Raw genomic sequence first — 15,214 nt, 5'->3', positions numbered from 1 at the left:
TATATATATGTATGTATGTATGTATAAATATTTTTCTTGAGAAAAGATTTTCCATTGCTTAAGGAATATTTCTACTAAAATTAATGATAATGAAATATAGTATTAATTTTATATTTTGTTAGTTAGGTAAACACTATCAACTCATGTTGAAATATAAAATTATATTTTATATTAATGAAATTGTAAAAATCAATAATTCTAATTTGGTATCATTTATGAAATTATTATTGAGGAAAAAAAAAGCCTTGGTGTACAGATCAAAAATTCAAAACTCTTTCGTGTAAACACTGTCCTGAGATAAAACCTGCATATTTTCAATAGGATATTGTTTTTTGAATCTGTTTTTATACATTTTTTTTTTTTAATTTAATAAAATTTGTTCATCGATTTCAGTCATTATTGTCAATATCATTCAGTTGTTTGTATCTTAGAATTATAATATATAATTAGAAATATATAATTCTATATAGCTAATGTTACTTGAAATATAGAAACAAATATTAATAAAAATATAAACTGAATTAGTTTATTATTATATTATAAATGAATATCTTGTTTGAATTTAGATAATAATTTAAAAGAGAAACTTAATTTAATCAATTCTCTCCTTCTCTTTGTTTCACTCCTTAGACTACTATCTATCCTTATCAAGGAAATCTTAAAATTTCGTCGATACCTGCTGCTTTGCCTAGTTTGACTTTGTTGATGGCTTCTTGAAGTTCTTCTTCACTGATTAGCCGTCTTCGACTCAAACCTTCTCTGGATCTCACCGAGCTCTACATCTATTCCCTCTAGCAGATCTTGGAAATACTCTCTTCACCTTTCCATGATGAGTTCATCACGGCAGATAATATCTCCATTTCTATCCTTAATTCCATTCAGAGAAGTCGGTCATTCCTCTCTCATTGCTTTGAGAACTCTATAGAAGACCTTCTGGTTTTCTTTAGAATTTTCCTCGAGCTTCCGGCCAAAATCTTCCCATGGTTTCTTTTTCGCTTCTAGCATTTTTAACTTGGCTTCTTTCCTCCGATACTTGTACAATTGGTAAGCAGCGGGAGTTTTCAGGCTCAAATGATTCTTCCAAGCTTCCTTCTTTTCTTGGATCTCTTTTTTTAAGATCTTCTGTCCGCCAGGCAGTTCTTCTGGGACCTTACGCTCTTCTCACTACAGACCAATTTCGAGGCATCAAGGAGGATCCTCCTAAAAGCTGCCCAGCTCGTATCGATTTCATCACTATCCTAAGGTCTGCTTTGGTCTGAAGCCATTCTTTCTACCTCTTCCTGAAATTAGGTTGCCATTTCCTCCTACTTTAAGCGGTACGATTTGGTTACCCTTTTTTTGAGGTTGCATCTTTTTCTTGGGTTTGTATCTTTCCATGTTATATTTACTATTAATAAATAATGATCACTGCTGATCTCAAATCCTCTTTTGATTCTGGCATCCTGTATTTCTCGCATTTCCTCTCTTTTAACCAGAATAAAATCTATAATAGATTTTTCGTTTCTTCCTTGCTCTTCTCTAGTATATTTATGACATTCTTTATGCGGAAAGAGTGTATTTGTTATAACTATGTCGTTTGACACACAGAAGTTTAAGATTCTTTCCCCGTTGTCGTTCAGGAACTCTTCTCCATATATTCCTAAGCGGTGTCAAGTTCCGTAAAAACAATTCAGCTCTTTGCATTCTGTTTTCTGTGATGATAGGGTTTAAGGTGAATGGGGTATCGACCCACTCCCCCGAGTCAGGTGGAGGGATTGCCTCTTTATAGCTTCCTGACACGCTTCCCCATCCGGGGTGGCTACCTAGGGGAGGTGACCCTAGGGTGTGTACTGTCATTGACCTAGGTCTATAGTGTTGGGGTGAATGTAGTGTACCGTAATCCGTGTAAATGTATGAGGGTCAGTGTACTGTTCCCCCAACCTGGAGGACCAGTGGCTATCTGCGGTACTATGTCCGGTCGACGGGGCTGACAACCTCCTATATATAGCTAGCACGTTTATATAGTATAATTGTGCATCGTTATATAGCTAGCACGTTTATATAGTATAATTATATAGCTAGCACCTTTATATAGTATGATTGTGTATAATTCGACTTATATACCTTGTAATAAAAAAAAGAAAATTAAACCTGGATACATCACCTTTAAAGTCTCCTTGATGTACTGCATTGTTGCATGTAATTCACATTATATATAAATGTTATAATATATTTTATAATAATTTATATAAAATATATGAACCAGGAAATCATATATCATCAACATTCGATGAATAAATGATTATCAACAATAATATATTTATTTTATAACACTATATTGATTTGTATGTTTATAAAGCTAAGGAATTTATAATAAGGTGTTGAGCTATGTGATCCATCTGTATATATGATACTATGTGATCCATCTGCATATACTAAAAGGTGTATAACTGTAGTAAGTAATATGCTCAATTTACTTTCTTTAATTTTACTTTTTACTATATGTGTTATCAATATTTATTTTTGGAATATCCTTCATTGATTGTGTAATTAATAAAAGGAAGATGGTTTGGGTGCAGTCAATAGTTTCTTTACTGTTTGACCGGACCCATGCCCATCTTCCTTTTAAATTTTACTTTAGTTGTATGTATTTTTTAATTTAAGTAATTATTTTTTCATGATAAAGCACTTCTCCATCTGTAAATAGTGAAATGTATCCAAGAGATATGGAATAACTTCAGATTTATTTGCTATATCCAGATTTCATTGCTATTTTAGCTCTTAATTTTCAGTTTAACTTGCCCATTTCATTTTTAACCAATTTTACCAAATGTTATACTTTTTGTGTTCACTATACATACATGAGTCAAATTCATAAATTAAACTTAATTGTTGGTTTGAATTAAAAAATATTTGGTGTACCCACTCACATGATTTTTCTTACCGCTTTGGTACACATATATCAAAGACCAAAGTGGTACAAAAGAAATTAAAAAAAGCAAGAAAATTTATCCTCTCATTCAAGAAATAATCTTGGTACAGAAAGAGATAGGCTCATTGTCAAAAATGTATTTTTTTGGAATAGGGGGACTGAAAAAAAAGATCTGTTGAAGAGTGCACGTTGAATTCGACATTGCAATACTTTCTTTTTCTAGTAAAAAGGTTTTTAAAAAACTATATCTTATATTTATATCATTAAATATTGTTTAAATAATAATTTCTAACATAAAATATTTATATTAGCTATCAAATTTTCTTAGAACAAATATAGCCTTTTAATTATATTTTTCTTTAATATTTCTTATCATCTAATAGGTAGATACAAAACAAAAAGTTAAAAGAATTTTATGTTTTGTAGGGGTGATTAGGGATTGAAAAATTCAATCTCTAGAACTGTAAATTTCAATTTGTATGTTTAGCAATGAGTTATTTATAATTATTTCTGATGACTAATGAATACATTTTATTTCACAACATTAATTGATTAGTTGACTGTTTATAGTTCTAATTTAAAGAATAACTTGGAAATACTAACATGTTTCAGCAACAGTAGCTGTGAAGCCTGGTCAAATCCAGCCGCTAAAACTGGCAATTTTAATACAAAATGGAGGAACTTACTATTGGGACATTAAGATAAAGCAACTACCCAGTGCTCAACTCAGATATTTTAAAGGTCATTACAGACTAAAATAATATTATGATACAACCTATTACTACATGATACTGTAGCAATAAAATAATGTATTTATCATGCAACTAGAACATATTCACATTTCAGCTCCTCCAAATTGTGGTGAAGTGAGAAACGATATTTATTCAACATCAAGTTCAAACTATTTGAATAGCTTCAATGACGCCCATTGGCTGCAAGACATACGCCATTGGAAAAGTCAAATTCCACAACACACTTGGTGGAGTTACCCAGAACCAATATTCAATACCTTCTATTACAGTAGGTATATAAGTATACAGTATATATTCTAGATAGGTAGATAAAATCTCACAATTAAATTATATTTTCCTAAAAGCTTTTCCAAATTATCAGAGTATATTTATTACTTTTATTTGTAATTCTAAAAACTAAGTTACAGAAAAGACATATGAAGATATTTTGGAAAAAAATAAGAAAACTTTTTGTTTTAGCTTAAAAAAAATTACTTTAACTCTTAAAAATTAATTAATTTTTAGTATGTGTGTCATTGAAAACAAAAAATACATATTACACATATACATATACAATCAAAATTTCTACACAAGGAATATTCATATTCAATATGACCTTATATTAGGTTTTTATTAGTGTGTTTTTTAAAAAAATACCTTTACCTTATAAACATAGCTATTATATTAGAAACATACCTTTGCCTTATAAACATAGCTATTTTATTAGAAACATACCTTTGCCTTATAAACATAGCTATTATATTAGAAACATACCTTTGCCTTATAAACATAGCTATTATATTAGAAACATACCTTTACCTTATAAACTTGACTATTATATTAGAAACATACCTTTACCTTATAAACATGGCTATTATATTAGAAATAAAACAAATTTAATTTGAATGGAATGAATATGAATCATTTATTGTATAGTGTGTTAATTAATTAAATTACATTTATTCACCATGAATATAATAAATATATTATAGATACTTTAATTAATCAAAAGGGTTTTAAGGACCTATTACTTAATGTTGATAACATTTTCTTAGATAATACTTCATAAAGTTTGGTTCACATAAGTACAATAAAATAAAGTGAAATTGATAGAATGCAGATTTTATTGACTAATCTGAAACTATTGAGAATAAATTAAGGCAAGCAAACACATATCCAAATAAATCCTGATTTTATTTTTTAACATATCTCTTTATTTCACATTTCTTCTCAGAATATTAATTAAAATATATAAAAAAATTGATTTTGAATTGTTGCAGAAACAACTAAACGGCATCTTTTACAAGGAATTGTAGGAGGACGTAGAATAGTTTCTGGAACTGATGCTTACCTCGGAGAGTTCCCTTGGACTGTGGCCATCGGGCTCGATAATATGTTCTTCTGTGGTGGTGCCCTCATCTCGGAGAAGTTTGTTGTCACTGCTGCCCATTGTCTCATGACGTATGTTCCTATTATTTTCATAGCTTAGTACAGAATTTAATTTTCTTCATTATTCATTGATGTTTTTAAATTTTCAAGTAAGTTTTTTAAAAGTAAATAAATGAAAAATAATTAAACATCATATCCAAAAAGAACTTACATTTTTTATTTGCTTAAAATACTCGTTCAATGGTTCAATGGACTTGGGATTTCTCATTACATCACATTTCGTATGTCTTGTATGAAAGAGATATAACACCTAAATGATTCTTCTAATGGAGAAGACTAGATCTGTGGTTGAAGACCTTCTGAATCTAATGTGCCATTTTACAGAATAAGAATGAGAAATTCTTGCAGTATAAATAGGAAGGCTTCTGTATAAAAAGAAAAGGATCTTGTAGGTACATGGTGAAATTATCTCAAGTAAAATCAAATCAAGAATTCTTGTCTGAGTTTTATTATTATTATTTTTTGAAGGGAAAGAGGGGAGGGATATTTGAAGGGAAAGAGGGGAGGGCTATTTTATTGGTCATTTTTTTTTCTTCTTCTGAAATGAATAATTTTATCTTAGCTGTTTTCATATTTTCTATCTGGTACTTAATTCTTCTTGAATTTTGTTATCTTTTTAAATCTGGTTTCCTTATTAGGCATGTGGTTCTGAAAGTGAGTCTTCTAGATTTCCATCATTCATTTTATTATATGTATTGATCAGTTTATGTCTCCATTATAATACTTTGAGAGGTCATTGCTCACGCTCTCCTCTTTACCTTTATTTTCTGCCATTATAATACTTAAAGAGATCATTGCTCATGCTCACCTCTTTACTTTTATTTTCTGCCACAATAATACTTTGAGAGGTCATTGCTCACGCTTTCCTCTTTACTTTGACTTTCTGCCATATTTTTAGTTTAAATTATTAATTTTACATATTATAATTAACAAAGCATTTATACTTTGAATTTTAAATCTTATAATACGGGTTGTTTTAGTATTTAGATATGTAAGTTTTGATTACTAGTTATTTTTGCTAAGTTAACAACAGGCGTGACACGCCAATAGGATCACTGATAGTTCACCTAGGAGATCATGATTTGACAAATGACAATGAGACAGAGCATCAACTTAGAACTGTGTCGAGAGTTCTCTTTCACTCGCATTTCCATCCGTTCCTGTTGGCCAATGACGTAGCCCTTCTCCAGCTCAACACACCTGTTGAATTCACTGACACCATTCAACCTATATGTCTTCCTGAGCCAGGCATGTATTTTTATAATAGTTACATATTATTATTAATTTATCTAGAAGAAAACTCATGGGATGATACTCAAAATTAAAACAAAAAATAGTATGAAAAAAGCCTACAATGAGAATCCAAAAGTCATAGTCTAATAGAGTTTTTTGTTTTACTTTTGACAACCATCTTGAATATTAACAAAATATTAATATCTATGGCCATACAATTTAATACATGATATTATTAATTTAATTTTTATTTAAAGGTTAGAGATGCAAAAGGGAATAAATCCATTTTATGTAATTTTTTAATGTTTTCTACACTATACAGATTTGATCTAATTCTACATTCCAATTAGGGTTAAGATGCAAAATGGAATAAATAACTAATAAAAAAAATAACATTTTGGCTTTAAAAAAACAAAACTATCAAATATACTGACACTAAACTTATTTTAATTAAATTATATGATTCATATATGAGTAGTTTTAAAGAAAAATATACATTTCTTTAAATACTGAGCAGCCTTTTAATTATTGTTAATACTATTTTCACCTTTAAAATATACAAAGAATACAAATAAATCAAAATAGCAGGTTGAAGCAGCAGATGGGTCTATCGAGGAGTATTCAGTTTTTGGAAAAATTAAAATTAAAATGCTTCTTGGCGATTGTTATAAAAAACAAAACTCGATAAATTACATGAAATTTGTTTATTTTTTTTTTTCTAATTTCTTTTCATATAATAGTTTAATATTAAGGTTTAATAATTAAAATAATAAAGAATTGTAATTCACATGAGTTTTTTTTCCTGGTTTATTAACTTTTTTTTTCAATTTGCCTTGTAAAAGGGGATAAATCCACTTTGTTTAATTTTTCTTTAAATTTATCAATTGAAATGGTTTAATAATATTTTACAAATCTATTTCTGATGAAGTTTAAAAACTACTAATGCAATAATAATTGTTAAAAAAAAATAAAAAATTATGTATGTATAATACATAATAAGTATTACACTAAAAATATATTTTTGAATTAGCAGAAAAAAATGTATAATTCAGACTTATTCCCTTTTGCATTTTTACACCTCATATAATAACTATAATAATGTAATAAATATAATATGAGGCTCAACAAGCGATTCTCCTAGATCCGCCAAGAATCGTGCGAAAGTTTTCAAATATTTGACTGAATTTAAAACCGCAGGTGGTTGGACCGTGTCCCCCACCCAGCTCTTAATCCGTGAATGGGAGGGAAACAATAAATAATAATAACTATAATATAATATTAATCATCATGAGAGATAGTTGACCATGGATGACTTATACGAGGAGAAGAAAGAGGTTCTTCTCCTTTTGTAATATAATATAATACTACCTAGTTAAGCCCTAAAGTTTGAATTTGAATTACAAATGCCTTTTGATAAGTGCATAACCTGTAATTAGCTAGCATGCAACCTAACATGTAATTAGCTGAATAAAATATGAAATTTATTTTGAAAATGAAAAAGGAACGAACAATCAAGATAAAAAAAACTGGCTGGATATACAACATCTTCAGTTGGGTCGTTAGTTTATAACAGATCTTTTTACTAATATGGTATCATGTATTTATATGGCTTAAACCCAGTTACATACACAAATTATATACAAATAATACAATGATATAAGCACAAATATAGGACAAAGCACAAATAGGACCTAAGTTACAAATATAAATTGCAATTTCAAGTGTATAAATTGAATATAATCTATAACATATAATATAATACTATTTTATATAAAATAATTTATATAAGAAATAATTAATTTAATGGAAAACTTAATAGAGGTATTATGATATAATGAAAAAATTATAGTTTGTAATAAATATATCATTCAGTATAATAATATATCATAATGATGAGAGATAGTTGACCGTGAGAGAATAATTTCTTATGGAAATAAGAACTCTAGCACTAGTTTTGTTATAGTGAACTCTCGCACTAGTGTTGTTACAGTGAACTCTAGCGCTAGTGTTATTATAGTGAACTCTAGCACTATTATTGTTACAGCTTCTGTCTTTTCAAAAAATATTAAAAAAGGCCTAATTCCTCTGAATAAATTTCACTAAATAAATTGGTTTCAGTTAATGTCATATCATAACATACTAGATAGACGTGGTATTTACTTTTAGTAAATTTAATTTAATTGTTTGATTAAATAATACATGAATGTCCTCTAATATATTTAATAGTCAGATTATTTTCACTATCATTCTTCCGTTGTTCTAGTCTTAATTTTCTCAATACTTCTGTGAAATAATGTATTTTATTTTTGAGTTGTTGATCAGATTAATAAACTAACCTTATTACTGTTTTTGGATAAATGTAAAGAGAGGTTATTCATTTGATGATAAATTTTATAGTTCTTACCTTGTCGTCTTTAGTGTTATTTAGTCTGAAAAGATAACTAATATATCACTAACTTCGTTAATTTCATAATATTTTCAACTTGTTATATCCAATCTTCAGATACCTCAGTACTACACTCAGGAACATTGAAATATACAAAATTACTTTTGCTCTCTTTATGGTATTTCCTCTCCCTAATTAATTTATCAAGTTCAATGACATTGTTTTGAATGGGTTATTCCATTTCAAACCAGCCATGAATTAAAATGAGAGCCATGGATTTTTCTAAATTTTTTTTAGTTTTTTCATTTGCCATCCTTATTTACTATGTAAAATATAATTTTGATATGTTAAATACTTTTTGCATTATTAATTTTCAAATGTTGATATATAAATATGTTTAATTTAATATTTCTACATTCATGAGAATCGTAGCATTCGTGGCATAGTAAAAGTAAAAAATTCGTAACTCTGGAAATTTTCATCACTGCACAATGATGTTTTTTTCCTTAAATGTTAAGAAAGACCTACAGAATAAAGCAGGAATGTATTTAAGAACACATATATATTAACCCTTTTACTAGTAAATATGAAAACAAACCAATTAGCCTTGAAATATCTTAATGAGGCCTTAAGAACGGAAAATAAGAGTTTTTGCATTTTTGGGGCAAATGGGTCAGAAGGTATATTTTTGTCCCAATGGTAGGGGCAAGGTGTTCCAATGTGTCCCTGAAGTAGAGGCAAGGTGCTCCAGTCGTACGAGGAACCAATCCCATTTCCCATCTTTTCCCAGACAATCCGAAGCGCTAACTGGGACATTTGTCCCACTGGGAGTGAAAGTGTTGAGTGATACAGTCATTGTCAGCTCAAACTTGGTTTTCAAAAATATCTTGAAGAAAAAACAAAATTTCACATTCAAATTTAAGATGAAAGCCCCTTCACTAACCAAAGGATTATTTTTTTAAAATAATCCTTAAACTACCGATTATTAGGTTCTGAAATAAAATTGGTGAGTTTTTGAATACCAGTGTAATTGATTTAGTAGGAAACGAAAAAAAAATACTTATAACTTTTGTAATTTTAACTATAACACAGTGATTTTTTCACTAAAATGTTCAGAAAGACCTAAATGTATATGTGACAGTAATATTATAAAAATGTATTTATGGACAAATCTATTAAATTTAGCTGTAATTATCGGATCAAACTTGGAGTTGATAAATATTATGAATAAAAAAAATCAAATTTAAGATGAAAGCTCCTTCACTTACCAAAGGATTTATTTATTCTATATAATCCCTTAAGGATGAACAATTAAGATTTAAAATAAAGATGGGGTTTTGACTGCTAATGTGATTAATTTAGTATGAAATAATTAAAAAAAACACACACAAACAAATAAATATAGACTTCATATTACTTATTATAAAACATCTGTCGGATTTAAGTAATCCGATTTTTACCATTCTTTTTTGGTTTTATATAAAGTCGGGGTCGGGGGTCTCATTTTCTGAGGCCCCCCCTTTCCGCGGACACCGGAAGGCCTCTGAAGACGCTGCGACTGCAATGCCACCACAGCCAATGCACTATGAAAGCTAGGACCTGACCTACCCCTACCATCACGCCAGAGTCCGGTACACGCTGGCCAGCCACTGAATAGGAAAGACGTCTTTTCAGGCACCAGGCGAAGACACATGGTTTTCACCGTTTTGCCCACCGTACACCTCGATGAGGGAAGCGGCCATAGGATGCGGAAGTGACTGCGACAGCGAAAGTGCATGATTTCCATTAGTCTATGAGACCCCACTTTTCTAATTTACTTATTGAGAATTAAATTAAAACCTAACACACTAATACCATCTGCCCCTCCAGGGATTAATACTTTTTATGAATAAAGGAAAATATATGCATGCTAATTAGCGGAAAGTCTCTCAATTTTCAGCCCCCCTTTTCCACACTAATAACATTTTAATTATAATCGTAAAATTACACTCGGGACACCTGCAGTATAGCACAAGCAGGTCCCGATGTAAACAACATCTCAGGCTTGTTAATACAATATATGTACTGTTTTAGTATCAGTTGTATTTATATATGTGTTTGGGAATACTTAGAAATTTCTTTTCCAGTTATAGTGAAAACAAAACGGTATGGTATTTAAACAAGAAATTTCCCTATAAGTAGTTTTACAATTAATTTTCGGGATGGAACAATCTTAAATTTAAGTAATATCCAATTGGTATATAAATTGTATCTATATAATGATTAATATAATTTGTACAAAATGTAAATATAAACTTCATTTATAAAATTTAGTATATAATCAGTTGTTTTGACCATACAGCATTTGGTGACATATCTTGATGGTCATTGATGTAATTTACAAAAAAGTAATCTAATTGTGTTTAATTTATTATTTCCATTATTTATGTTTCATAATAATAATTGTTGCAAGGGTGATAAATTATAGAACCAGTATGCATGAAGCATAGAAAATAAGCAGCCCTTATATGTAGTAGCCATAAAGGGAAAAAATTCACAGACCAAATGTTAAGGTTGTAACCTAATGTCCTAAATACCAAATCATAGGTAGTCTTCTAGGATACTAAATCCTATAAAATAATTTTAGGTTCATAAGCCAGATAAAATGTTGGGCTATTTTATTTTTGTATATTTATTGCAGAAAACTCATACACTGGAGAAAAGGGAACAGTTGTCGGATGGGGCATTACTTCTTTCCCAATGGGAGAGCCGAGTCCTGTGTTACAGAAGCTAGAAGTTGAAACACTGACCAACTTTGAGTGCTCTCGTTTAATTGAAGAGCCTGTGACGGTGGGGATGATGTGTGCTTCACCAACTCACAAGCAAGGGACGTGCTTTGTGAGTAGATTATTATTATTATTTACAAAACATGAATCATGTTATGCTCTTTCTAAACCCAGCATTAATAACACAAGTAAAATATTTTAATTAGGGCGACAGCGGAGGACCTCTGACCATTCAAGACAAGACTGGACACCACATTCTTGTTGGAGTTGTCAGTTTCGGAGTCACTGGCTGTGCAGTGAGACCCGCTTTTCCAGATCTGTATACAAGAATATCAGAGTACATGAAATGGATAGATGTCAATGCCTTATAGATGCTTTTGTATGAAGCTGTGGTCACTGCTGTGATTGGAATTTACAATGTGATATATTAATTTATCATTAAAAGAACAAATACCATATTTAATTTATTTGTAAAAAGTTTCTAATTTTTGTAAATTATATTAAATTTTATATTAATACTAATGATGACTAACTAAAAATCTTCAAAATTCCTTAATGTTATTATTACTTTATTTTCTAATGAAACCCTTAATATTTCATTTATTTAGTTTGTTTTTTGGACAACATTTCAACAAACTGTCCACTATCCAGCCCATCTTTATTAGTGGATGTCCATATTCTCCTCATTGCAAGGGATATGTCCTAATATTATGTTATAATTAGTCCTATTTTCTCTCAGACTCTCAGTCTACTTATTAGTATTTGTTAATACTTAATATATTTGTGTCCAATATTTATTATTAAGTGTAATTAATAAACTAAGAGTTTTCCTCAAAAATTATAAAAATTTTTGCCCTAAGTCAAAGGTTAAATAATAAAATTTCCTTATTATATTCAAAATAAAGATTAATTAATATTTTTTTAATAGAATCTATATAAGGAAAAATAATGAGGTGTTTATAGAATTACTAGTTGTGCATAAAGATTTATTTTTAGGAGCCCAGACAAAAACCTATTATTGTCCAATGCACCAGGTGTCAAAACTTAGGGCATACAAAGGCCTATTGCCATAACCAGGCTAGGTGCGTTAAATGTGCTGGCCCTCACGCTACAGAAACCTGCCAGAAACCTTGGGATGAACCAGCAAAATGTGCTCTCTGTCAAAAAGAACACCTAGCAAGCTACAGAGGTTGTGAAAACTACAAAAATTTGCAGAAGGTGAGGTCACACTTCATGGCATCAAAAAGCTCAGAACAAACTCGTTCCCTGCAGTCTGAAATTTGGAAATTTTGCTAAACTTGAAAACATCAGCTCATGTCACTGAATCGCAGCTGTCTGCTTCAAAAATTCAAGATCGATCTCAAGACTGAACCTGGACTTTCTCCAAGATCACAATCAAGAAAAGCCAGCCTCGACGTCAGGCGCCTCAGACTTCTCAACCTAAGCCCCTGACCTCTCATCCTCAGCCTCAACCTCCACGTCATCAAAATGCTCCCTACCATCTACCCTAACGGGTAGAATTGCTGCCACTACATCCACTCCCAGTTCCATCTCGTCCAGCTGCTCTAACCAACTCCTCGTCCCAACTATTGAAATCCGAAACAGCTACTCATACCCCAGCTCCGCATACATCATGACTAGCCCAGCCCTCACTCAGTACATCTAGTCACACAAACCATCCATCCCAAGCTCCTGATCCATATCCTCATCACCAAAATCCAATGGATATAACTTCTATCCTCACATCCTTCCTAAAAGATCTTCAAGATACCATCAAACCTCTCATTAACCTTCTCACCACAATCCTATCCGAAATCCTGCTTGATTTCCCATGATGAGCACAAAATCCCTAGCTGTCCTGTTATGGAATGCTAATGGCCTACATAATCACCGTGATGAACTTGACTTATTCCTCATGAAAAACACATTGATATAGCCCTCCTGACTGAAACTCATTTCACGTACAGGACACACTTTTACATATGTGACTACATCACTTATAGATCAGACCATCCAGACAAAACTTCCCATGCTGGTTCTTGTATCCTTATCCACAAATCCCATATTCCTTCCAATCCAACTGATGCAATTCAATCAACCTCGGTTACCATTTCAACTCACCCTTTCCATGTTACTTTTTCAGCTGTATACTGTCCTCCTGCCACCTTTCTTATAACCTCTTTGATTCCTTATTCCGAACCCTCAGACCACGCTTCATTGCTGGAGGAGACTATAATGCTAAGCACCAACGATGGGGATGCCGCACATCCAACTCCCGTGGTAACATCCTATCCCGTGGTCCACCTCCAATACCTATTCTATTCTCTCTCCCGAAATCCAACTTATTGGCCTAGATCCCTCAAAAAGCGCCCTGATATCCTTGATATATTTATGACCTCTCAGATTTCTCCCTCTCAAACCACTGTTGAATTCCTGGACGACCTATCATCAGATCATAGTCCAGTTCTGCTTTTTTTACATTCACGCTTAGTACCAAAGCCCTCCGCCCCTTCATTGATAACAGGAAGAGTTGACTGGGACAAATTTAAATGTGAACTGGAAACTAAACTGGACTTAAACAGTGGACTGAAGACAAAACAAGACATTGATAAAGCTATTAAAAAACTCACATCATCAATAAGAACAAGTATAATTGACAACACATTGGCTAATAGGCTAATTAATAACAATAAATAAAATAACCTGCCACAGCATCTTCTTATCTTATTAAGGGAAAAACGCCAAGCAAGATCAAAGTGACATAGGACCAGAAATCCAACTGACAAAACGTATTACACCAAATTGACTAACAAAGTAAAAGTAGAAATCAAAAAATAAAAAATTCAAAATTTAATTAACTTTACTGAAAATCTTACAACTACTGACAAATCATTATGGCAGACTCCTAAAAAACTGCTGAATTCAAAGATTTTAACCACCCACTTCTCACCAAATCCCAAACCTGGACCAGAACTGACGCAGAAAAATCACAAACATTCAGACAACACCTCTCTAAAACCCTTATTCCACATCCTGATATCCTTAACTCAATTCATCTTGAATGTATTGAAGCAGAACTAAATATTCCGCTCCAAATGACCCTCCCACCTAAACCATTTCATCCTTCTGAAATATCTAGTATCATTCAAAGATTATCTACCCGGAAAGCTCCTGGATACGACCTAATAACATCACACATTCAAAAATGTCTTCCTTGGAAGGCCATCCTATTCCTCACTTATAATGCCGTACTCCGTTCCATATATTTTCCTGACCCCTGGAAATTATCTATTGTTAAAATGATCCCCAAACCTCAAAAGCCTCCAGAATACCCATCATCATATCACCCTATCTCTCTATTACCGATCATGGGCAAAATCCTTGAAAAACTCATTTTAAAACGCCTATACCCCATTCTGGATTCCAATCATATAATCCCTGATCACCAGTTTAGATTCCAAACATCCCACTCTACTATCCAGCAATGTCATCGTGTAGAGGACGTAGTCTCGTCTTCTTTTGAGTGCGGAATGTACTGCGCAGGAGTCTTTTTCGATGTAGAACAGGCTTCTGATTGAGTCTGGCACCCAGGACTGCTTTATAAACTCCGTAAATTCCTACCTCCTACATACTTTCTCATCATTCATTCCTTTTTCATTGATAGATTATTCCAAGTAAACCACAATGGTTCCTATTCATACCTCTATTCTCAGTCCGCTGGTGTTCCTCAAGGTAGTAT

At 31.6% G+C, this 15,214-nt stretch overlaps 1 protein-coding gene across 1 annotated transcript in view; it reads left to right on the top strand.

Annotated features, from left to right (window-relative positions):
• The window catches only part of LOC106685031 (enteropeptidase), a gene marked incomplete at its 5' end in the record, with an annotated part of 18,625 nt that extends 6,599 nt beyond the window's left edge, over positions 1-12,026 (top strand). The window contains 6 exon segments of the mRNA XM_067048559.1: positions 3,524-3,652; positions 3,758-3,931; positions 4,923-5,103; positions 6,125-6,339; positions 11,391-11,587; positions 11,682-12,026. Coding sequence (XP_066904660.1) covers positions 3,524-3,652; positions 3,758-3,931; positions 4,923-5,103; positions 6,125-6,339; positions 11,391-11,587; positions 11,682-11,846 — 1,061 coding nt within the window.
• Between the last annotated feature and the right edge of the window lie 3,188 nt (positions 12,027-15,214).

This window comes from Halyomorpha halys, unplaced genomic scaffold (assembly GCF_000696795.3).
Source record: "Halyomorpha halys isolate HHAL.00 unplaced genomic scaffold, Hhal_1.1 Scaffold652.1, whole genome shotgun sequence".
NCBI lineage: Eukaryota > Metazoa > Arthropoda > Insecta > Hemiptera > Pentatomidae > Halyomorpha > Halyomorpha halys.
The sequence above is the reverse complement of the archived record's forward strand: the minus strand, read 5'-3'. Positions and strand labels throughout refer to the sequence as shown.